Here is a 22786-nt window from a genome sequence, read left to right as displayed (position 1 = left end):
TGCTGTCCCCGCCGGGGGCCGCCGGGGAGGGGTCTGCGGGAGCCTGCGGGGGGCGGGTCTGAAGCCTCGTCCTCCCTCAGCCAGAAGAGCAAGCTCTTGGTCGCCAAGCTTAGGAACCTGAGGCTGGGACCCGGGGACTTGTCCAAGGTCACTGAGCAGGGAAGGGGGAGAGACGCGGCTGGACGGGGGGGCCTCTGCCCCGCCGGGACTCCGGCTGCCCGACTTTGCCAAAGCCCGGCTGGGCTGGCCAGGAGCGGGCCCTGCCTCCTGTCTCCGAAGTCCCAGGGCGCCCTTGTTTCCTGTGGGTGCGAATGTCCACAGAGTCCCCTTGGAGGTGGCTGGAGAGGGGCTCACCGCCGCCCGCCCTCCCTCCTGGCTCAGAGAGCCAGCTCTGCTTTGGTCCTCTGTGGGCGGGAGAGGGGGAGCTGTGGTCCTGGCGTCGTGGGGCTGGAGAGAGCTGAGGTGGACCCCCCCCCTCCAGGCGCCCAAGCCCTGGCCCCTCTTCAGTGGAAAGGAGGGGCGATGGAGGGCATCCTCTCCCGCTCGCTCTCCCGCAGCCATCAAGGGCTGACTGCTCCCGCCGTGCCCCCAGCCTGGGACCCCGGTGCCTTCTACCTCTCCTGGTTTGAAAATTGCATTTTCCTTCACAATGACTTTTCTCCCCAGCCTCGGGAGTCCTGAGCATCTGGGCTTGGAAATGAATGAAACCAAATAGATCACTACTCCACATTTGCCCCGCCCAGCCCTCCTCCCATCCCATCTAAAAATAGCAGGGAGGTGACCAGTCACCTGGGAGCATGCTTGGAGATGGGGCAGGCTGCAGGGGCTGGCGGGCAGGAGGGTGTGGGGCCTCTGCCGGTGTGCCCGGCAGGCAGGGCACCTGAGCAGGGCTCCCCAGGGCAGACCAGCTGTGCACAGCTCTGGCTTCTTGGCAGTCTCTGGGTGAGCCTCAGCTCCGAGGTTACCAGTGTCATCCTGTGTCATTGGCACTTTAGCGGCATCCACCAAATGGCTTGTGGGTGGGAGCCTGCGTGGAGTTGGGAGCCTGGTGTGTTCGCCAGGATGATGCCAATGGGGAGGTGGCGTGCTCGGCCCAAGTGGCTCTGGGAAAGTAGCTCTGGATGGGGGCTGCCACCCAAGGGCTCGCTGGAAAGCTTGGATGTGCTCTGCTTATTGGGAAGGGGGAAGCTGGTATGCCGCCATGTCTGAGTCACCCAGCCACTTGCTTTCCTGCCTTGCCCCTCATCCAGCGGTGGCGTCTGCTGGCCCCTCCCATTTCTCCCAGAGCGTCAGTTGAGACAGATGTCCACACACCGTGCGTTCCTGGGGTTGAACTTGAATTGTAAAAGCTCTGGAGAGTGATGTCCTTCTCTGCCTTCCTCTCTTGGCCACCCTGGTGCTTAATCAGTGCCTCCTTGTTCCCAGGACCCCCTTTCCTGGGAATATTGAAGTATCTTTGCCCCATTTCTGTGTGTCTTTCCCCCAGGATGGACATGCACATTGTCCTCTAGGTGGTTGCCTCTAATGCCTGGTCTTACCTTCTCCTCCATCTCCCCGTCTCCCCTGCCTCCCTCCAGGTGCTGCCCACCAACCCTGAGGAGAGCTGGCAGGTGTACAGCTCTGCCCAGGACAGCGAGGGCAGGTGTATCTGCACCGTGGTGGCCCCCCAGCAGACCATGTGTTCACGGGATGCCCGCACAAAGCAGCTGAGGCAGCTACTGGAGAAGGTGAGTGCGTGTAGGGGGTGGGGGCAAGGGCGTGGGCATGGGCGTGCGCTCATGTGTGTGTGTGTATGTGTGTGTGTACACATGTGCATAAGCACTCATGGGCCTAACGCAGTACCAAAAGGCCCAGCCGGTCTGCAGGGTGCAGCCTAGACCTTTGTTGGCTCAGTATTGGAATGAGTGAGAGGGAGATGAGTGGGTGGGCGGATGGACAGATGGACAGGTGTGTGGCGGGGGAGGTAAGGAGGTGAATAAGTCCCTTCCTGGTCCCTGCAGGCTTCCCTGGAGCTGGGACAGCTTAGTGAGCCAGGGCACTGCTGTCTTCCCCGCCCCCCTCACCCCATGCTGTCTCTTTGAGTGACACTTGGTCTAGCTTAGGACCACGGAGGCTGTCAATGCAGGCTTTACAGGCTGGGAGGCTCTGCCTGCTGTGTAGTTGTTGGGTGCAGCTGGCCAGGGCTTGGGCTACCACCATGAATGCGGCTTGAGGCACACATGCTGTCACCTTGGAGCCCACCTGGGTCAGCAGCCAGGCTTGGTTGCGCATTTTACTCTGTCACACAGGAGCTGTGTGGGGGAGTGGGGGTGGGGCGCAGATTCCAGAAGGGAGCATGGGTCTGCTGTCTCCAGGCCGGACAGCTGGTTGGCATGGGCTTCCACGCCCTCCTAGTGCCTCTGTTTGGCCTCTGCTTCCCACCAAGGCTCTCCTCTGTATGTCATGACCCTCCAAGCATGAGGGTCCCCAGAACTGCTGAGGGAAGGAAAGATGGGAGATCCCCTGTCCCACCCACCTTCCCTCCCCAGGAGGACGGGTTTGCATGTAGCACACTGCAGGGAGGGGTCACACCAAACACCAGGAAGGCCGCACTTTCTGCAGGTGGACGTTGGTCTTGGCAGGGTGGGCAGAGGTCCCTGTCCATACCGTAGGGCGTGCTCTGGGCTTGGGGGCGGGGCCTGAGGATGGACACTTTCTTTGCTGCTCTCTGGCCAGGGCAGGTGGTACAGCCAGAGGTGGCTGGCCTCACCCACATTTGGAGAGCAGTTCACCCCCTGGCCTCCCACATCTGGGGGAAACCAGTTTCCCCATTACCCCAGGGAGAGCACAGAGTAGAAACTGAGAGGACTCTGAGCTGTCACTGTGCCCAGCACCCCTGGAAGGGGGCTGGAACCCAAGCTGGAAGAAGCTGCTCACAGCACCAGCTCACCTTTGAGGAGACTGAGGCTGGGGGAGCGTGTTTGTCCTCTTCAGCCACCTGAGTAAACCATTTGGAGCGAATTAAAATGCATTTAACAGATTCCATGAACATTTATTAACACCAAACTAGACAGAAGTCTAATTGAGCCTTTAATTATTCAGCAGCATTGAGGAAGGGGATGAGCTTGGAGGGGCTGCCAGGGCCCCAGGCAGAGGTGCCTAGTGAGAGGGTAGAGAACTGGGAAGTGGGTTCCAGAAAGCTCTAAGGGGGGCCCGGGAATGAGGCCATGAAGTGTTCCTTTCTGCCTACGCAGGCCATGGCGTTGCTGCTTAAAAATTTAAAGCCCTATTTCACGGTGCGCCGCTCTATTTTGAGCAGGCCTGAGCCATTGGTTGGAAGAGAAGCCCTTGGCTGTGTGTGTACCGGGTATTGCAAGGGACAGCCTGATCTCTAGGCCCTGGGCCTGGCCAGCGCCCCGCCTTTCCCCTCTCCTTCCCTGGGGCCCTCGTGGAAGGGGGTGGGGTCTGGCACAGACACCGGCATGGGCAGCGAGGCAGGGAAGAGGCTCCAGGTCTGGTGCCCTGCCCTTGGGGCGGAGACACAGCTAGTTCTGTTTGTGCAGCCCGGTTCTGTGTGAACCCCGTCACCTGGTGAGGTGGCAGAGCAGCAGGCCCCTGGGGCATGTCCAGGAGAGCCTGGGATTTCACTGAGAGGACTAGACACATCTCCCGTGGTTATGAGCGGCCAGGGTGGAGGCCGCAAGCTGGGGTGGAGACTGCCGACTCAGAGGCACGCACCTGCCCAGTGGCAAGACTGGCTGGGACCTGCGGCATGGGTGCTTCCTTTGTGTGAGCTGTGGTCTCCATGTGTGCAACACAGAACTCAGAAGAGCTCACTCCCCTGGGCTTTATCAAGATCAAGTGAGATCAATACATTCCCAGCCCAGCTCGGTGCCTGGAGCATGGAAAATGTGCCATAAATACCAGTAATTAGTGCTCTGGAGGCCTGCACGCGGCTGGGGCCCTCCCCCGAGCCCAGTGCCTGCTGCTACACCGGCTGGGGCACCTCTGCGACCCGGGGTGTGCCGGCAGGCCCCTAGGAGAGCATCCTGGAGGAGAGGGTGTGACCCAGGAGGGGCGCTGTCGGCTACCCAAGCTTTGGGCCTGGCCAGCAAGTGTGCAGGCAGGGTGGGAACCTAGTTTATTTTAAAGCAGCCAAGTAGGATGACAGCTTTACCATTTTTTTTTAAATGTAAAGGTTAGTCTTTAAAATTTGATGAAAACATTCATTCTCTGGGAGACAAAAAGCCCACCTTGCGGAGCCAGTTTGCTGCCAAAGCCAGCGCCCCCAGCCTTGCCTCCCCCACGTGTGAAGGCTTCCTCTTGCTCTTAGAAGCAGGAAGGGAGTGGGAAGAAGGAGGCTGGCCTACAGGGGCTCCTTGCACTACTCAGTCTGGGGTTCAGATGTGGGTGGAGCCCGTCCTTCCTCCCTGAGTTCCTTGTCCATCAAGGTCGATGGGACTCGGGGTGGCCAACCCCCTCTTGCCAATCGGGCAATGTTGTTTCCACAGTCTCTTCTGTCCTGGATCATCTGGGGGCCTCCCTGGAGGTGGTGGCCTTTAGCTAGGCTTTGGAGGATGAAGCAAACAACATTTTCCAATTCCCCCACCCCACCCCCGGACCTGCGAGCTACAGTTACTCAAGGATAGATAGAACAGGATGTGTGAGAGGAAGAACAGGAAGGCAATGAAGCACATGCCTTTGCTTCCCAAGGAACGTCTATAGAGAGAAGGCAGTAGAGGAGGGGTGGTTGGTCTTGAATTCCACCGTCTGTACCGACCTCACACGTGTTACTTTCCCATCACAAGCCCTAAGTGCTGAGCTCAGCAATACCAGCCATCTGCCCAAAGGAGGCGGCTTTCCATTTGCTTTCTCCTGTTTATTGTGCTTTGCCAGCAGGGGATTTACGGGGAGTCTAGGGGCCTGGTCTGGCCACTGAACCCCAAGCAGGGGCCTCCTGCTGGCTGACTCCGTTCCCCAGGAAGAGAGAGGGTTTTCAAATTCAGCAGAAAATCAGCCATGAAGATTTGCTGTTAGACTGCCACCCTCCTCCCTAGTAATTGGATTAGATGCTGTGAAAATGACCCAACTGGGCAGCAGCATCCTCCTCCTTCCCTCTTTCAACACACACACACACACACACACACACACAATGTGTTTGCACGCCAGCCCAAGCCAGTTTCCTGGAAATGAGATATGCTGGCAGGCGGCTGCACCCAAACTGTTTTTCTTTTAAGCCCTCTGGAATCCTATTGAATATTAAGTCCCATCTCCAGGCGAGGCTCATTCGGATCTGCCCGCCAGGATGTAAAACAGCGATTCTTCATTCACTGGTGATTGATTCCCAACTCTGGGTTCTGAATGTGTGCATTTGCCGAGCCGTCATCAGCCCATGATATTGGAGGGCATGATGGATGGCGGAGGTGGATGGCGGAGGGGGGGGCGGGGAAGAGGCCACCAACTGTCCCAGCAAGACACTCAGCGGGGCTTAGGGGAGAGGCGGGTTTGTGCCAGATGCCTCCGTTCATCTCCACCATTTACCCAGTAAGACTAAAGAGAACCCAAAAATAGAGGAGGGGTGACCCCTAGCCCTCCGCCCTGACTGAGCCCTCAGGGATGAGGGAAGGTCGCTGAGCTCTTACTGCATTTGCGGGGGTTCTCAGTCCTCACAGCCCCAGGCTGCCAGGTAACTGGGGCACGATGCATGGGTGCTGCTGGCTCCCGCCTCGGGGCCGTGAGGGAGGGGCCGGCGCGGCTCCCGAACAGGCCGCTGAGATGGCAGAGAGGACCATGCTGGTTCTCAGCCTTGAACCTCTTACCCTTCCACAGGTGCAAAACATGTCTCAGTCCATAGAGGTACTGGACAGGAGGACTCAGAGGGACCTGCAGTACGTGGAGAAGATGGAGAACCAAATGAAGGGGTTGGAGTCCAAGTTCAAACAGGTGGAGGAGAGCCATAAGCAGCACCTGGCCAGGCAGTTCAAGGTATGTATTCCCCCTCCCCTCCTCCCTTCCTCCTCCCCTCCTCCTCTTGTTCCCTCCTCTTCCTCTTCCCCTCCTCTCCTTTCCTTTCCTCTTCATCTCCCCCTTCTCCCCTTCTCCTTTCTACTCTTAACCTCTCTGCCTCTCTAGCCTCCTCTTCCCTTTCTTCCTTTCTCCTCTTCCTCTTTTTCTCTCCCCCTTCTCCGTTCCCTGTCCCCACAGAAATAGTGCTTGGGGCCTGGATGTCTGCCCTGCAAAGGTCCTCTGTCCTGGGCCCTGCAGGGGGGAAGGGAGGGGCGTGGCGCTGGAGCCAGGGCTGTGGCACCAGCTGGCCTCAGAGCCTCCTCCATCAGTCTGCATGGGGAGGGGAGGAATGAGACCAGACCAGATCCCCAGCTGCCTCTGGCACATTAGCTGGGCAGGAAGGTGATTGTCAGGCCCTGTCAGTCCAGGTGAATCATATTAGTGAAGGATTAGCTTAATTGATTAGAGCCATTGCTGGGCAGAGATCACTCAGGGCGGTTTTTCACATCTGACCTGATTTAACTGTGGCAGGGCATCATAGACTATAGGCACAGGGGGAAATTGGAGCAATGCTTTTCTCAGCTCATAGTGAGAGCTCTGTTCTCCAGGTGACTCTGGATGTTAAACCCGCACTTCCCTTGACCTGAAATTATATATACATATGTACAGGTATGTATATATACCCCGACAGTTTGCTGCGTCCACGCTGAGAGGTTGTAGGCCCTTTAATGAAGACACACGTATATGCATGACGATTGAGAATCTGGCCCAGATGTAAGCGATCAGGTCAAATCACACAGCCTGACTTGGCTGGAAATTGCTGGCGTGTTCTCTCTTGCTTCCTGTCTCTTTATGCTAATGTTTTCTTTGATGTGTTTCTGATGGGAAGCAAGAGCTAATCCTCCTTTAAAAGCCATGCAGTAGATAGTCGCGCTAATGAAGTTCTAAATCCGTATTATAAATAAAATAGTAGTAGGCCTGGGTCTGCCCAGGTGAGATGAACCAGTTGCGCCTGTTCTGGCCAGTGGACATTCTTGGTCCTTGGGGGTGACTCTCCCTGGCTGTCCAGAGCCGCCCCCTCCTCCCCCAAGCTGGGTACACTGCTCAGGAGTGTGGGTACAGCAGCATGAAGTCGCTTACCTGGTGAGCGCTGTCCACAGAGTTCCGGAGTCATGTTCAGCCTAGATAGGAGCCCTAGCAAAACTTGTGAGGGCATTCGAGTCAGGAGGAAAGCCATTGTGTTTCACTAGTGTTGAATTGTGATTTGTCTATTTAAGGCAGGCTAGCGAGCTAGCGTTTCAACAGTCTTTCGTTTTCTTGCTTGCAGGGCTAACTTAAAAGCGTTTTTTCAATGCTGCAGAGACTGAAGAAGCAGCCAGTCCTATGTAACCATGAAAGAGCCAGAGAGCTTTTTGCACCATGCATTTTTACTATGATTATTTTCTAATCCTTAGCACCCTATCACTGAGGAGCCTTGAACCCAAGCGGGATCCTCCCATGCATGCGACTTTAGATGCATTTCACGAATAGTTTGAATCCTTGTCAATGCATTTTTTGAAAAAGAAAGAAAAAAAAAAGAACTTTGTGTATGTGACTTTAAGCATGTAACTTTAAGATGTTGCATTCTAAACTGACAATAAAGACCTTTCCCAAATATGTTGGTGTGCTGAGGACTGTTTACTCTGCTCTCCTGACTCCTGTGGACCAGGATAAGTGCGGATAACTGGAGTGGGACGTCCAGCCTGCCTCGCGTACGGAGTAGCCAGGCTGAGGTAGGGTGTAACGAGTTCTTGCGTGCATCGCACTGAACCCAGCTTATTTTAACCTTGCAGGCAATTAAAGCGAAAATGGATGAACTTAGGCCTTTGATACCTGTGTTGGAGGAGTACAAGGCCGATGCCAAATTGGTATTGCAGTTTAAAGAGGAGGTCCAGAATCTGACGTCAGTCCTTAACGAGCTGCAAGAGGAAATTGGCGCCTATGACTACGATGAACTTCAGAGCAGAGTGTCCAATCTTGAAGAAAGGCTCCGTGCATGCATGCAAAAACTAGGTAGGCCCAGCACCCTGAGGGCGTGGCACTGCCCTGCCCGCCCCAGAACATGCCCAGGGCAAGGAGTAGTGCTGAAGGGACAGCTCCCGCCTGGCCCTGGCCGGCTGGTGACTGCTGAATTAGGGCTCCCGGGCAGGCCCGCCCAGAAGGATAGCAACAGGAAGTGTAGACAGAACCCACCCATGTGTCCACGCCCTGTGCCAGACCCCTCTGAGTGGCATATCTGGAAGGAAGCCAGGTGGTGGTAAATGCCAAATACCATCCAATGATTATGTGTGTGTGTGTGTGTGTGTGCAGGTGTGCACGCGCAAGTGTTTTTAAGACAGGTTCAGTAGGGCTAGGAACTACAATCCTCATCCAGGTTGAGGACAGAGCTGATGAACTTCCTTGCAATGGTGAATCGTGAAAGCCTGGTAACCTGCGGTTACCAGGGAGGGGCCCTTGACCCTGGAAGCCAGCGACCTTTCTCTCAGAGTTCTTCATCAGGCTCACCGGGCGGTGGCCTCCAAGTTCTCAGGCTTCCCTCTCCTGCTTTCTGATTAGTAACTAGCTAATCTGAACTTGCAAAATGCTGGGTCTGTTTTAGAGTTCCCATTTTATATCCTCATCCTCACAAAGATGAGCCAGGCAGGCCTCCTCGCCCGCTCTTAACACAATCCCGGTCATTTTCACGTTGTACACGTTCTTTAGGGTTATGCTGGGGGAGTCTTGGGGTGATTTTGCCTTGTGAAGAATTTCTGAGGCTCCACCTCATGATGCAGCTTTCCTTTTTACCCAGGCCTCCCAGCCTGCCTCGTTAGGAATTTAAAACTCCTGTGTCATTCATTGGAGAGTGTGGGGAAGTGATGTTTGCCTGGCCTTCCCCAGGTGCTGGCCCCAGCAGCCCCCATGAGTGTTCACTTATGGGCCCCCGAGGAGGACCGTGGGCTACACTGGGAGTTTGAGGTCTTCCCATTTTGTGAGATGCCCTTGCTATGTCCCTGAGTGATGGTCTCTTGCATGATTTCTCAGTTCTGGGCCCTGTGGAGCCCAAGCCCCAGTATGGGAAGGGCTGCTGGCCTTAGATGCTCCAGTGAGCCAGACTTCAAATCTGGTCCCAGCCTATTTTTAGCACCTGGATGAGTTCACCTTATAGCGTAGGGTCTTGAGTCTTTCACACGGCTGCCCTTGGCTGGTAAAGAGAGAATAGCAAGGCCCTCAGAGCTGCGTGTGTGGCTTCCTTCCCCCTCCCCAGGGTGCCTGGTCACTGCTCCTCTCAGAAGGGCTGTGACACACACACACAGACACCAGGATGAGAGTGGCTGCAGGTGGGGTGCCATTCACACTCAGCTCTCAGTGGGTTCTTGCAGAGCCAGCTGTGAGCACCGTGGTCTAGAGGTGGCAGTGCTGTGTGACTCACATGGTAGTTACTAGCTTGTCCGCTGCCTCTGTGTCTGTAACACAAGGGGGCAGGCAGTCCCTGGGGTCACTATAAGAATTCATAATGTTATTCATGTTGCCGGCTAACACCATTTGAGAGGTCGTGGTGGCAGGTAGCTTGGTAAACAGGTAGGTAGGCAGATCAGCTAGGTATGTAGTCAGTGGATGGATGGATAGATGAATGGATGGATGGATAGATGTAGATGAGTCAGTGGATAAGTGAATGGATAGATGGATGAGGAGATGGATGGATGAGTGAATCCATGGATGGATGGATAAACAGATAGCTGGATGGCTGGTAAGTGGAAAGACAGACGATCAATAGATGACTGAGTGATTGCCCAATAGGTAGCCCTCCTTCTTCCCGGGCTTTGATTCAGCTCAGTAACTTAAGGATCCAATTAATGTCCTGTATCTGCTTAATTTAGTCTTTGTTTTTAGCTTTGCACATAGGCCCTGTCTCAGGACTATTCTGTCAGCGTGCCTCCTTGGTGACAGCTGCCCAAGCTTCAGCTTCTGGCTGTGGGTGACACTTACTGCTGTCCCTAAGAGGTAGTGGCTGGTAGCTTCCCTCCCCTCGCCACAGTCCCCCTCCCTCCCCCACCCCCGACGACAGTCCCCACTCCGTCTCTGTAGCTGTGAGGCCTGACAAGGACTCCTGGCTGGTGAGGAGGGAAGTCTCAGAGTCTTAATGAGGTCTGTCCTGGCTGCCTCCTTCCTTCCAATCTATGTTGACCAGAGCACAGGCAGGCACTAGCAGCAGGACTGACGCTCTCTCCATGGAACTGCATGGTTTTTTTGTTTTTGTTTTTTCTGGTGGCCTAGCCAGGAACTTGAATCTAAACTCTAGCCACCATGGTGGAACCCAGCCTCCTCCCTTCGAGAGGGAGCAAGTCTTGTCCCCTGACAAGGGAGGCAGTACTGCCCAGCTGTGAGTCATCACCCCCTGAGCTGGAGCCTGGGCTGCAGTCAGATCCCAGGCTAACCTGAGCAAGGCCTGAACAATCTCGGCCTCAGGCACAGGCTGTGCCCCCCCAGTCTCAGCTGGCCTGGATCACAATGGGGGGGAGGTGTGGGGAGGGTGTTGAGAGGGACAGTTGGAAGCCCCCAAACACCCAGGGTCAGCTGGGGATCTTTTGTTCCCCTAAGGACATACCTTAGCCAATCCTGCTGGCTCTTCTCCCCCCAGCCAGGGCGGTGTACACCAAGAGCTTCCCTTCCAGAGCAAGAAGCCACTAGAGGATGCAGAATGCCCCATCCCGCCCCGGGGCACTCACCCCGGTGGATTGTGGGCCTGATCGGCTGCTCTCATCTCATCCCTTTGCTCCCAGCTCTCTCTACAAACTGAGCTTGTGAGGTTGAAAGGAAAAGAGGCTGGAGGCAGGCCAGGCCTAGGAAGCCTGCTTCTGATACTCCAACCCCCCGGGTGGCTTGCACTCGGCTTCTCCCCTGGGACTGTCCAGGCTGCTCTGAGTGCCTTCCTCCAAATGTACAAGTGTCACAGGGTGTCATCCTGGGGCTTTTGGCTGCTGTAGCTCTCTGCTTGGCAGCCCCCGCCACCCTGAGACCCACCCCTGCCTGGGCCCTGCCTGGGCCCTGCTCACTTTCTTCTGGGATGGAATCTGCAGGTATTTCCTGAGCCTCTAGTGCCAAAGTCCTGCTTGCCTCCCTCGCTTCCCGTCTCCCCTGCCCCCCCCCCGTGCCTGTGTCCCGAACACACTGGGAAAAGGGCACTTTCCCGACCTGGATGTGCCAAGATTGTGCCAAGGCTCTGTCATGGCTTTTATAGATCCTGTCAGTTCCCCAGGTCTTGGCAGAGCCAGTCTGGATGGAGAACCAAAAATAACTCAATGACTCAAGAAGGGAGGGCAGCCTCCAGCCCCGTGGACTCCAGGAGGGCAGGGTACCTGCACTGGCCACACTTCCTGGCTGTCCTCAGCTAGGATTAGGAGGCTGGCTCCAAGGCCAACTGTGCGAGTGGGGGCCTGGTGCAGGAGGAGGAAGCCCTGTGCTGGCAGGCTGTGAGCCGCGACTCCAGGGCTCACAGCTAGCTTCCCAAGGTGGCCCATAGTACAGGGCGGGCAGGCCCCCTGGGAGGCCATGGGGCCTGAGCTTGATTGAGAGCAAAGCCCCCTGTCTGTGAACTCTGAAGAAGCTGGCAGGCATGTTGTGGAAGCTTCCATTGCGACCTCTCTGAGGGTACATGTCTTGCTCTCCCTATTTCTTCACGGCAGGAGTGAATGTGGGCAGCACTGGGATGGGGTGCATCCCGGGGAAGGGGCTCCCCCTGCTTCCCTCCTTGTCCCCAGTGCTCAGGAGGAGCTTCTGGGTGCTCCTCAATCCCCTCCCCTCAACATCCCTGCTCCTCCATCCGTTAGTTTAGAGGAGCCAGGAAGAGCAACCCTCTTAGCCTGAAGCAGTGTGCCAGGAGGCCCACGTAGACAACCTCAGGAAATCGGGAGACACCTGCCAGCTCAGGGTGGAGGGATGGGGTTCAGGATGAGGAGGTCTTGAGGGCCCAAGCCTGGGTGTAGTCCTGGATGCGGAGAGGGAAGGCAGGGCTGGTGTTCCGGAGCAGGTGTGGTGCTGGCAGGGAAGGCTGGCCCGGGCTGGGGTGGGCCCGCACCGCCGCCTCTGCTGCCCGCAGGTGATGAGCAGCACAGATGTCTGCTCTCCTTCGGTGGAAACAATCCGATCTGCGAGGGGCCTCCTGCCGGGTTAGGACAGCTTTAGCTCTAGCTTGAGTCGTAGAAGACTCGATACAAGACAGCCAGGCACACCATGTGCCCTTGGTCGGAAGAGCCACTGCCTTGGGTCTGCTTGGGTCTCCCAGCATGACACCCTGCAAGGCCACGGCTTCTCTGGCCCTCCCCTTCCAGGTTGCTCATAGGATGGATATGCAAACCCAGACATCCATCCACAGGAAGTCCACAGTGGGCCCAATGCCACCTTGGTTATCTCTGGATGGTAGGGAGGGACTGGGAGGAGAGCTGGTGGGGAAGTCGGCCCTGTTGAGCACCAGGTTCAGGGGGAGCTGCTGTCTCTCCATGGTCCAGCAAAGCAGGAAGGCTGGAGGTGTGAGTGGAGTCCAGCGTGGACCCTCCTCCTCCTCCTCCTCGGGTCTCCCTCCTCCTTCCAAGGGCCTTCCTCCTCCACAGGAAACCAGCCCCACTCAAATCCCTCATAGGCACTGCCGTGAATAGTTGGTCGAAGACTCAGCCCATGAGATTTCCAAGAATGTATTTCTCATTCCCAGGCATCAACACTGGTTAACCTTGGCCATCACCCCCTCCTCCCCACCCCGGCTTTGCCCAGTCTCTTTCCAGACCAAAGTTTGTTCAGAGTGGGGCCTTGGGGTCAGTGGTGAGCCAGGCAGACCCTTTTCCCTGGCTGTGGGAGCACAGCCAGGCATCTCCCGCGAGCAGGGAGGGCTGCAAAGTGGGCCCTGGATGGAGGCACAAGAGTGGGGAACTCGGTTGGGAATCTGGACTCCGCGCTGGGTTTGCATCTGCTTGCAACAGGCTCTTAATCCCACCAAGCCTCCCACTGCCCAGCGGCCCCCTCCCCACCAGCTATGCTCAGCCCACTTCAGGTCTGGCGGGGAACACCCGGAGATGGCACCGAGGGAGCCAGGCCACACCCTCCCCCAGCCTGGCTCGACCCTCTGTGCTGTAGGGATTATCCTGGCTTCCTTATGGTCCCCAGGTTAAGTCGCTGACAATCTTCCATAAGCACCGGATCTCTTCTGAACTTTGCAGACAGCTGTGTACATACGCTAATGCAGGCCCTCGAGGGGGGCCTGTGGACTTAGAAGGCCTGGTGGGAGATGGAAAAGGACATTAGGGGGTCCTTTATCAGCTGCACCTACAGGTTAGGGACCCACTACTCCCCACCACCCCCCCCCACACACACAGCGTGGCAGCATTTCACTCAACTAGGGGGCTGAGATGGGTGTGTTGTATAAGCTCTGTGGCTTGGGGGCTGGGGGGGTGTTTTGGAGTGGTGTGAAGCCCCACTCAGGACACACAAGCTGGATGCCCACGGGGCTGCAGGAGGATGGCAGGCTGGGCCAGGAGCTCTGGGCCACAGCCCGGATGAAGGAGTGTCCCTGGGCACGTCCCTGATAGTCTCCAGCCACCACTATAGGGTGGGAGCGGTGCCAAGGTCACATGCTAAGGACCCCAGGGGCCTGGGGCCTGTAGGAGAGGAGAAAAGCCCACCAGCTCCCCACTGGGGGCCCACCAGCCTTCCTCCTGGGCTGGCTACAAGGGTGAGTGGGCTGCTGTGAAAGGAATCCAGCCTGGTCTTGGGTCTAGAGTGGAGCCTAAGATGCAGGCTGGGCCCATCTGATGCTTTATCTCCCATAGCCTCAACGATTGCTGTCCCATCTTCTAGAGGAGAAATTGGAGCCTTGCTTAGGCTGAGTTCCCTCCAGAGGGGCTGCTCTGGCCTCCTGTCCCCAGTTCTGCTGGTCAGGGCTCTTCAAGGACAGATGAGGCCCAAGGAGCTGGCACATACCTCCCTCACTTGCTTGGTTTAGAGGAAGGTGTGGCTTCTCTGTCCCCTGGGCGTGGGGGCCGGAGAGCCAGGGTCCGCATCTGTCTGTGGGTAGGAGGCAGCCGCTTGGCCACTGGCCATCTGGGTAGGGCCATGGAGGGGTGGGCTAAGGCCCCTAGTTTCCCAGGCCTGACCACTGTGTGCTCTGTTCCAGCCTGCGGCAAGTTGACCGGCATTAGTGACCCGGTGACCGTCAAGACCTCTGGCTCGAGGTTCGGGTCCTGGATGACAGACCCGCTGGCCCCAGAAGGTGACAACAGGGTAAGTGTTTCCTCCTCTTGTTCTGGGGGCCACTGGAGGCAGAGGCCAGGCAGGACTGGTCTCCATCCTCACCCCAATTCCACTGTGCCCACACCCAGGCAACTCACCAAGGGGCTTCGTCCTGGGAAGACTTTGGGTCCCTTTCTCCAGCCCCTGTGCTAACTCGAGACTTATGGGGAGCAGGGTGGGAGTCGGGGAGGGCACACCCACAGCGGGGGCAGTGGCAGCCTTAGGCATGGCTCTGCAAAGTGGCCCGGTTGGACTGGTGAGTCTAGCCCTTTCCTGTGCCCCCCTCCCAGCTGTTCACATTGCTGCCTGAGCTTCAGGGAGGGAGCATCCGTTAGGCCTTTCTTGTTTTAATGACATCTCATTTGTATTTCATTTGCCATTCCTTTCATGGCTGGTGTTCCTTTTTGATTTCAAGAAGAAGCCCTGTTCTTTTTTCCTAGGCATTTCACCCCTGGGCAGACCTCAGAAGTGGAGAGGGATTGGGTTACTTTCTCTCGCCTGGGCCCTGGGTTCTGAGCTCAGCCCCAGGGCTGGGAGCTTGGGGAAGCAGGGGGGAAGGGCATGTGGATGCCCAGGGCAGAGGCTGCTGCTCGTCTCTTGCTGGATGCATGCATGGATCAGCTCCTGGCTCAGAAGCTCTGGGGCAGAGGAGGCAGGGAAGCTGTCTGCAGTTTGATCCGTGTCCTTTGGTACCACATGACCCTGATCACCATGGCTGGAGTGACCTCCCAGGTGGGGTCTGGCATTTCTCCCCCTGCCTTTTCTTTCCCAGGTTTCAGAACAATCAGATGGTGAGCGCTGTCCGCTCCTCCTCTGTGAGGAGTGAGGAATTCTAGGTCCTCGAAGCTCTGTCTGGGGAATCTGTAGTGGAATGCCTGGCTGACTTGCCTGTCCTGAAATTTCTGACCCCATTTTTTACTCCGAGGAGTGGGCAGGGATGGCTAGGCAGACCTCTAGAAGTTGTCCTGTCCCAGAAACCAGAAGTGGCCCCTCCGAGGAGTGGGGAGGGATGGCTAGGCAGACCTCTAGACTCTGTTGCAGTTGTGCAGACGCCGGTGGAGACCTTACTGCCTCACCCCATGACGGGCACGTGGCCGCTGAGCCTTGCCCCGAGTTGGCGGCCTGTGAGTTCTGGAAGACTGGCTGGCTGCACCTGGGCTACAGCTGTGTTCTAGCATTTGTAGGAAAGGGCTAGTTCCATCGATGGCTGATGCTTGGAAGGTTCCTGTTGTTCCAATTGTTCTTTTACTCCACATCCCACCCAGAAAATGCACCTCTGCTAGGAGTGGGGAACACCTTCCCCCTGCAGATGCGGGCGATGATCATAATAATATGGAAATAAAGACCAGACAATGGCAACAGATGCTCGAAAAGCAGCTCAAAGGCACCGGGCACTGTTGTGTCTGCGTGGTGTCTGGGCTCGCTGAGCCAGTGCCCCAGCCTTTCCAAGCATTCCCTTCAAGCTCCCTCCAGCATCTGGTCCTCTGCCTTTCAGGGAGGATGAGAAGCCAGCTCCTAGCACCTGTGCGGAAAGACCTTGCCCTTCCCAGGGCTCCCTGGGAGGCGGGTCCCTGGCACCATTGAGAACAAGTCTGCGGCAGGCACAGTGGCTGTTCCTTAACCTCCCAGGCTGAGCCTCCTGATGCTCCCAGAGCCCCTCCCCGCCTTCCCTCTGCAATCTCCCCCCCCCCCAGTCTAGCTACAAATCCTTTCAGGCAGGGTGGGGATCTGATGAGAGTAGCGGTGGCCTTGGTGCTGTGGAGGAAGCTGCTGACTGATCGGGCTCTGCAGCCCAGCCCCGGGGCTGTGTGGCCTCCGCTCCCTGGTTGTGGGGGGTCCAGTTAAGTGATCTGTTTTCCACATGCAGAGGACCCAGGACTCCCATTTGCTCTGCATGCAGGACAAGGGTGGATCAGCAAGGCTGTCCAGAGGGTGCCCATGCTACTGTGGGTAATTAGACATCTATTTTCTGCTTTATGACTACATTGCCTGCTAGGACAGGAGGCTCTGGCAGCAGATGGAGGGGTGGGAAAGACCCGTGGGGGGCAGGCCTTCCTGTCAGGGGTTGGTGGAACGGGAGGAACGGGCACTGTCAGGTGACCGCTCTGAGCACAGCGGCCGGTCTCCCCCGGCCTGCTCTAAGCCCACCCACCCCGCACAGTGACCGGCCACTCTCCCCCGGCCTGTGAAGTGGCACATCCCCTGGTTCTACCACCAATCAGGACCAGTAATGTTTTGTTTTGTTTTGATCTTTTTCAATCTCCTGTCCAATGTTGATCACACGTGCTCAGGAGATCAATAACTCTCCACAAGAGAGGGGGAAAAAGGCCTCAATGATGGCTTCGGAGCCAGCTGCTGTCAAGGGCACGGTGAGAGGGGTGGAGCCAAGAGGCAGGGAGAACACACAGGGAGACCCCCATTGGTGTGCATGCTGAGGGCCGTGTGGGCCACACGTGTGCCGAGCCTAACAAGGTCCTCCTGGGATGCCTTTGCATCAGGCTTTTGTCTGTCTGTTTTGAAGAACCAACTGGATGTGCAGTCCTGTGCCCCGAGTCCCCCTGTGTGAGGCCCTGGGCAGAGGCCTGGCCCACATCACAAGTGTTAGAGGAAGGAAGGGCTTTGTGGGGCCTGGCCGAGCACCCCACCTGATGCACAAGACCCCTGTTGGGCTGGTTCCACCCCAAAAGCCCCAGGGAGCCATGTCCCTAATCCTGAGGCTTGCAGCTACTCTGTGGAGAGATCTCTACTGTGCAGGGACCACAGGCCCAGTTCACACTGGAAGGGGAGACATGTGGCCCTCCTGCCACCCCATGTTCAAAGGGGGGTTGGTGTAATTCCTAAAACATTGTCACTTTACCATCCACAGAGAGCTTAGCACAGTGCCAGAGCCTTCCAGATGCTTACTAGCATCCTAGGATGGAATTATCTAGAATGCATCAGGCTGTGCCGGTGTGCAGGGCCTGCAGCTCTACCAGCCTAGACACCCCACCGAATCTGCTCACTTCAGAAGCAAGGGCCCTCTGGGGAGCAGCTCTGTCTCCACTTCCCTCGCTCCTCCCCTTCAACTAACAGCTCCTTTTTGAGCATCTTCTCCGGCATCAGCTTTCTTGATGTGAGCAGTTCTCGCAGGAGGACGCATGACCGATGCCTGCCAAGCCCCAGGGAAGTGCAAACTAGGACCTAAGTTCCGAAGGAAAGCCTTTTAAATAGCATTGCTGGGCGCCTCCCCACGCTCCTTCTGCAAGCACCAGAAGTGTTTTGTAAGGAAGTTCCGATTCACCGTGGGAACAGACAACCCGCACCGGCCCTGTCCTGGACCTCCTTGGTCCTCTTCACTGAAAATGGGGAAACTTGGTGCCCTCAGGAAGGACCATCACATAGGCCTGGACTGCAGGCGGGACGTGGGGAGGCCTGCTTTCCCTTTGTGGGAGGCGGTGTTGTGTGCTGGTCCTCAGCGGACGGACGTGGCAAGCACACGTGGAAGGGAAGGGAGGGCTGGAGCTGTTTCGTCTCCTTCGGCAGAGGACTTTGTGGATGGGGTGGAGGATTGGGTAGGCTCATTCCAGTTCCCAGGAAAGGCCAGGGAGATGGACATGTGGTTGTACCCCCAGGCCCTATCAGCCTGTGCTGGGGTTGAGTCGTGTGTCCGTGCGCTGCTGCGGCCATCTGAGGAGGAAGGCTGGTTCCGGGGCCCCACTGCTGTGTCTGGGAGGCCTGGGCTCCAGCATGGGCTTATGAGCCCCCAGATCCTGGAGCTGGGCCATTCTTGGTCATCTGACCCCCACCCACCCTGTAGAGCTGCCTGGTGACGTCTGTGGCTATCGCTAGGGATTCCCTGCTGTTACAGTCCGGGATGGGGGTGGGGGGTAGTGTGACCCCAAGCTGGGCACAGAGGCTTGGAAGTCACTCAGCCTAAGTGTGCATCTCCCAGTTACCTGTGCCCACCCGGTGACCGCCAGACGTTCTTAGTGAACTGGGGCAGAAGGAGGGGCCAGAGACAAGGGCCTGGGCGTGGGGTGGTGAGGTATTAGAAGATTGTCTAGAGACTCGCTTTCCCCTGTAGTGCACGCCAGGGGGTGGTACCTGCTTTGTGGGGCAAGGTGAAAGCAGACCTGGGGATCTGGGTGGAAATAACCCCAGGTGGGGTCACTACAGCCCAGGGAGGCCATAGGTCACTGCCTGAGAGGAACTAAACGGGCAGGTGCTTGTTTCCACGTGGAAAGGCAGGTAGCAGCCAGCCGCTGCTGGCCGCTTGGCCCCCAAGGAGACGCTCTGGTCCCCTCTGAGCTTGAGGACTGAGAGTAGTGGTCTCCAGGAACACTGCACGGGTCACTTTGTCACAGGGCCCTTCGGCTTCCGATTACACGGCTGGCATTGCCAAGAGTGGCTTCTCCTCACCTGTCACAGGCTCATCTGGGGAGAGCGGGGGGTGTTTACACCACGCACATTGACAGGTTGCCTCCTGGCCCCCTTCCCTGAGCCACAGCCAGCCCAGACCCCTGGGAACACTCAGCCCCTGCTACCTGAACTATGTTTTCAGAAGGCGCTGTACCTTGTGTCTCATTGTGCATTGGTGGAAGAGAAGGTCATCCCTAGTGAATTGGTATACAGGTCAACTAGTTCTGTCATACCCCCCCCACCACCCCAGGAAGGAGGTATTGGACCCTTAGGGACCCTTATGGGACGAATCACTTGTTCCTCAATATCCAGGGCCCCATGTTAGGGGCTGGAATGGAGACACACTGGGGGAAGGAGATGGGCTTGGTTTAGAGGTGGGCTTGGGAAAGCCGGGAGGATGATCTTTGTAGCCAAAGCAGGAAGGAAGTAGAGCTCTGTTTTGAGACCAGCAGCCAGGCAGAGGGATTAGAGGGTAGGGGCCGGACCACTTCCCAGCAACATCAAGGGAGTTCTGCGCCCCTCTAGCCCATGACCATGAGGGTGCGTCTGAAGGAGGAGAGAGATAATAGCCACAAATGAGACCCAGTTCTTTTTTTTTTCTGTTTTTTTTTTTTTAAATCTCATTAAAAACAAAAAAGCACATCTGCCTCTGAGCATCTGAATGGATGTCTCAGGAACAAGGTTATGGTTTTTTTTTTTAATTTTTATCGTATGTGTCATGCCAAGCCTGGGAGCAGAATCCTTAATCTCTCCTGAAGCTTCTAGAGCTCTTGATGGATAAAGCAGCTGTCTCACCGCCAGACAGATGCCCTGGGAGCAGCATTAGCTGCCAGATTTCCTCTGCTAACTGCTCTGCATTCTCATTTACTCCCATATTGGTTAGTGTTTGGTTCGAAGTCTAGACAGTTCTCAGGTTTACTGGCATTGAAGCAGGTGTCGGCAATCACCCTCTGTACCCCCAGACCCGGCCCAGCACTGCGTTTGTTATCTTGCTTGATTTGGACAGCCAGAGCCTTCTGGGAAGACCTCATATTTCTTTAAAAGCCACTTTCCCTGGATTGGATCTGACCCCGGGTGACCACACTCCCAGTATCCCAAAGGCAGACGTGATGACTCAGTTCCCCTCGGTGCGGCCTGGCGGGGTGCAGAGGCTGCCTGCCCTGTGTTTCCCCCTAGCCTTTCCCTGTGACCTTGAGAATCCATTGGCCCTGCAGATGGAAACTACCTGGTGTGTGAGCATCTGTGCCCTGCCCAGCCCTGTCATTCCAGCCTTGAGTCCTCTGCAGGACAGGAACTCCTTTCTCAGGCCCTCAGCCAGAGTAGAGTAAACAAATGCAAGTGCCACCCTATATCCTTTCTCTGATAGGAGAATAGTCCTGTCCCTTCTGAACAAGGCCTCCTGGATCTGGAGGGAAGATGGGATAATCTCTAGCCTTTGTGTGTGTGTGTGGATGAGTTTGGTGTCTCAGCTTTGTGCTTGGTCCGGCCTGGCATCTCAGTCCTGACCTCTGCCTCCCAAGTGTCAAGGATAGCAGGAGCGTGCCACTGCGCCGGCTTCAGCCCCTTCTCTTGTAGATGCTCAGTGGGGGCTGGATTCCACACACCCCCTGCCCGTGGAAGCCCCACTGGCCCTCTGCCTCTCCACGCCCCCTCCCGCCTCTCCCCACTCTGGGAGCACTGACCAGGCACGCTCTCTCCACAGGTCTGGTACATGGACGGTTACCACAACAACCGCTTTGTCCGAGAGTACAGGTCCATGGTGGACTTCATGAACACAGACAACTTCACCTCCCACCGCCTCCCGCACCCCTGGTCGGGCACGGGGCAGGTGGTCTACAACGGCTCCATCTACTTCAACAAGTTCCAGAGCCACATCATCATCAGGTTCGACCTGAGAACCGAGACGATTCTCAAGACGCGCAGCCTGGACTATGCGGGCTACAACAACATGTACCACTATGCGTGGGGCGGCCACTCGGACATCGACCTCATGGTGGACGAGAACGGGTTGTGGGCCGTCTACGCCACCAACCAGAACGCCGGGAACATCGTCATCAGCAAGCTGGACCCCGTCTCGCTGCAGATCCTGCAGACCTGGAACACCAGCTACCCCAAGCGCAGCGCCGGCGAGGCCTTCATCATCTGCGGGACCCTCTACGTCACCAACGGCTACTCGGGGGGCACCAAGGTCCACTATGCCTACCAGACCAACGCCTCCACCTACGAGTACATCGACATCCCCTTCCAGAACAAGTACTCCCACATCTCCATGCTAGACTACAACCCCAAGGACCGCGCGCTGTATGCGTGGAACAATGGACACCAGACCCTCTACAACGTCACCCTCTTCCATGTCATCCGCTCGGATGAGTTGTAGCTCCTCCTGTCCCCACACCTAGGGTCCGAGTCCTCCCCTGCTGAGGACCCCCCCCTCCTGTGAACCAGCTACCAAAATCATACTACGAAGACTAACGATGACTAATGTTGAGAAATCATCAACACCCAGGGGTAGCGTTGCCTCTGCCTTCCTCCCGCTGGTAGCCGGAAGACCATAGATTGCAGAAGAAACCCCTGTACTTGCAGCTGGAACTGCAGCCCCCAAGCCCCCTGGTTCTCTCCACCCGTTCCCCTTACCCTCCAGTTCCTCTCTGGTCAAATACCATACTAAAGAAATAAGGCAACGACTGTTGGCCACTTTCACCCAAGAACAACCCACTGTTAGGATCGCATGGACATTTCTTTAGGTCGTGGTTGGCACCGATAGTTGTGATGGCCTGAGAGCACCCGCACCCAGGCGGGCAGTGCTCAGGGACAGGTTGGTTTAACCCACACGCCATCCCAACTGCCATTGTTGTCTCTTAGATTAACTGTGCCGAGATCCCTGGTAGCTCCTGGACCCATGTCTAGTATTTCCTGAAACAATGGTGGGCGTGCATAGAGTGATTGCTGTAGCACGTTGTTTGGACTTTGTACCCTGTAGCCGTGTTGTGCAATGTGCGTCTGTTATTCTTGAGGTGGTAACTCCATGTGTTCAGTTTATGCAACGAATGCTGTAATGCAATGCTGTAGTTTGGATTCATACGTGGATGGTTTTTGTTTCTAAAAAGTAAAAAAATAAAAATTAAAAAAAAATCAGTGTTCACCCTTATAGAGACATAGTCAAGTCCGTGTGGATAATAATTGAGGGACTTCTCCTTGTTAAATTATCTGACTTGTGCATCCGTGGATGGGAAGGGCTTGGGAAACGTTCGTTTCCAATGGAAGGAAATTCATGAGGGCAATTGTGTGTGGAAAGGTCCTTTTTTTTAATTTAAAGAAAAAAAGAGGGAAAGTTTGTACTCTCCAGTTATCTAAGGAACAATAAAAGCATTAGGAGCTGTTTTGGCTTCACTTGTCATTTCTGGGGGTTTCTAAGGTGATGGAATGTTCCAGATCCTCACGCATGCATTCTGGAGGAGGGCGGGTAGTGGTCCTGTTCCACCCCAGAGTTGGAACTGAGCATTAGTTTGCCTCCCCCTGGGGTGAATCTGAGGTGCCTTCCAGGCTTGGGGGCTTGCCCTCCACTCCTGCACCCCATCCATCTCCTCCTAGGGCTCCCCACCCACCATCGATGGGCCTGACGTGGTAGGTGGCTCCCAGACAACATCAGGACAGGCAAACTAGCCTGTAGCTGTCTCACTGAAGAGCTGGGCAGCTCCCCCTGGGGCCCCAGAGATCCTGAAACGTGACAGTATCTGAGGAATCCCAAGGGACCCCCACGTCTAAGCAGACTGGGGGCGCCTGTAGACATGCCACAGATCAATGACTGGAGACTTGCAGGAACATACAGGGGGTTCACACCAGCCAGAGAGGACACACCATGAAATCACTCTCCTATCCCACACTGAACCCAAAGGGTGCCCAGACTGGGTTCCATGGCCTGGCAGGGGTGTGGGAGCTGTCCCATTCACCCCCCCACTACTGTCAGCCGCCTCTCCTCAGCGGGGCAGATAGCAGGGCAGTAGGGAGGGCCACATGAACCAGCCAGTGGGCAAACTGACCTCCTGGGAAAGCAGCCAGCACCCCGGCACCCCGGCAGGGCATTGGTAAGCCCGAGAAGTGGGGT

General features: G+C 56.5%; 1 protein-coding gene across 1 annotated transcript; it reads left to right on the top strand.

Annotated features, from left to right (window-relative positions):
- Positions 1-1580: 1580 nt before the first annotated feature.
- On the top strand, positions 1581-22044 carry Olfm1 (olfactomedin 1). The gene is made up of 5 exons (XM_013029321.1): positions 1581-1727; positions 5809-5964; positions 7818-8037; positions 14168-14274; positions 20384-22044. Exons 1-5 carry the CDS (start codon positions 1677-1679, stop codon positions 21056-21058), a joined length of 1209 nt encoding a protein of 402 aa, XP_012884775.1. The 5' UTR covers positions 1581-1676; the 3' UTR covers positions 21059-22044.
- Positions 22045-22786: the final 742 nt, after the last annotated feature.

The sequence above is a fragment of the Dipodomys ordii genome, unplaced genomic scaffold (genome assembly GCF_000151885.1).
Source record: "Dipodomys ordii isolate 6190 unplaced genomic scaffold, Dord_2.0 Scaffold118, whole genome shotgun sequence".
NCBI classification, from domain to species: Eukaryota; Metazoa; Chordata; class Mammalia; order Rodentia; family Heteromyidae; genus Dipodomys; species Dipodomys ordii.
The sequence above is the reverse complement of the archived record's forward strand: the minus strand, read 5'-3'. Positions and strand labels throughout refer to the sequence as shown.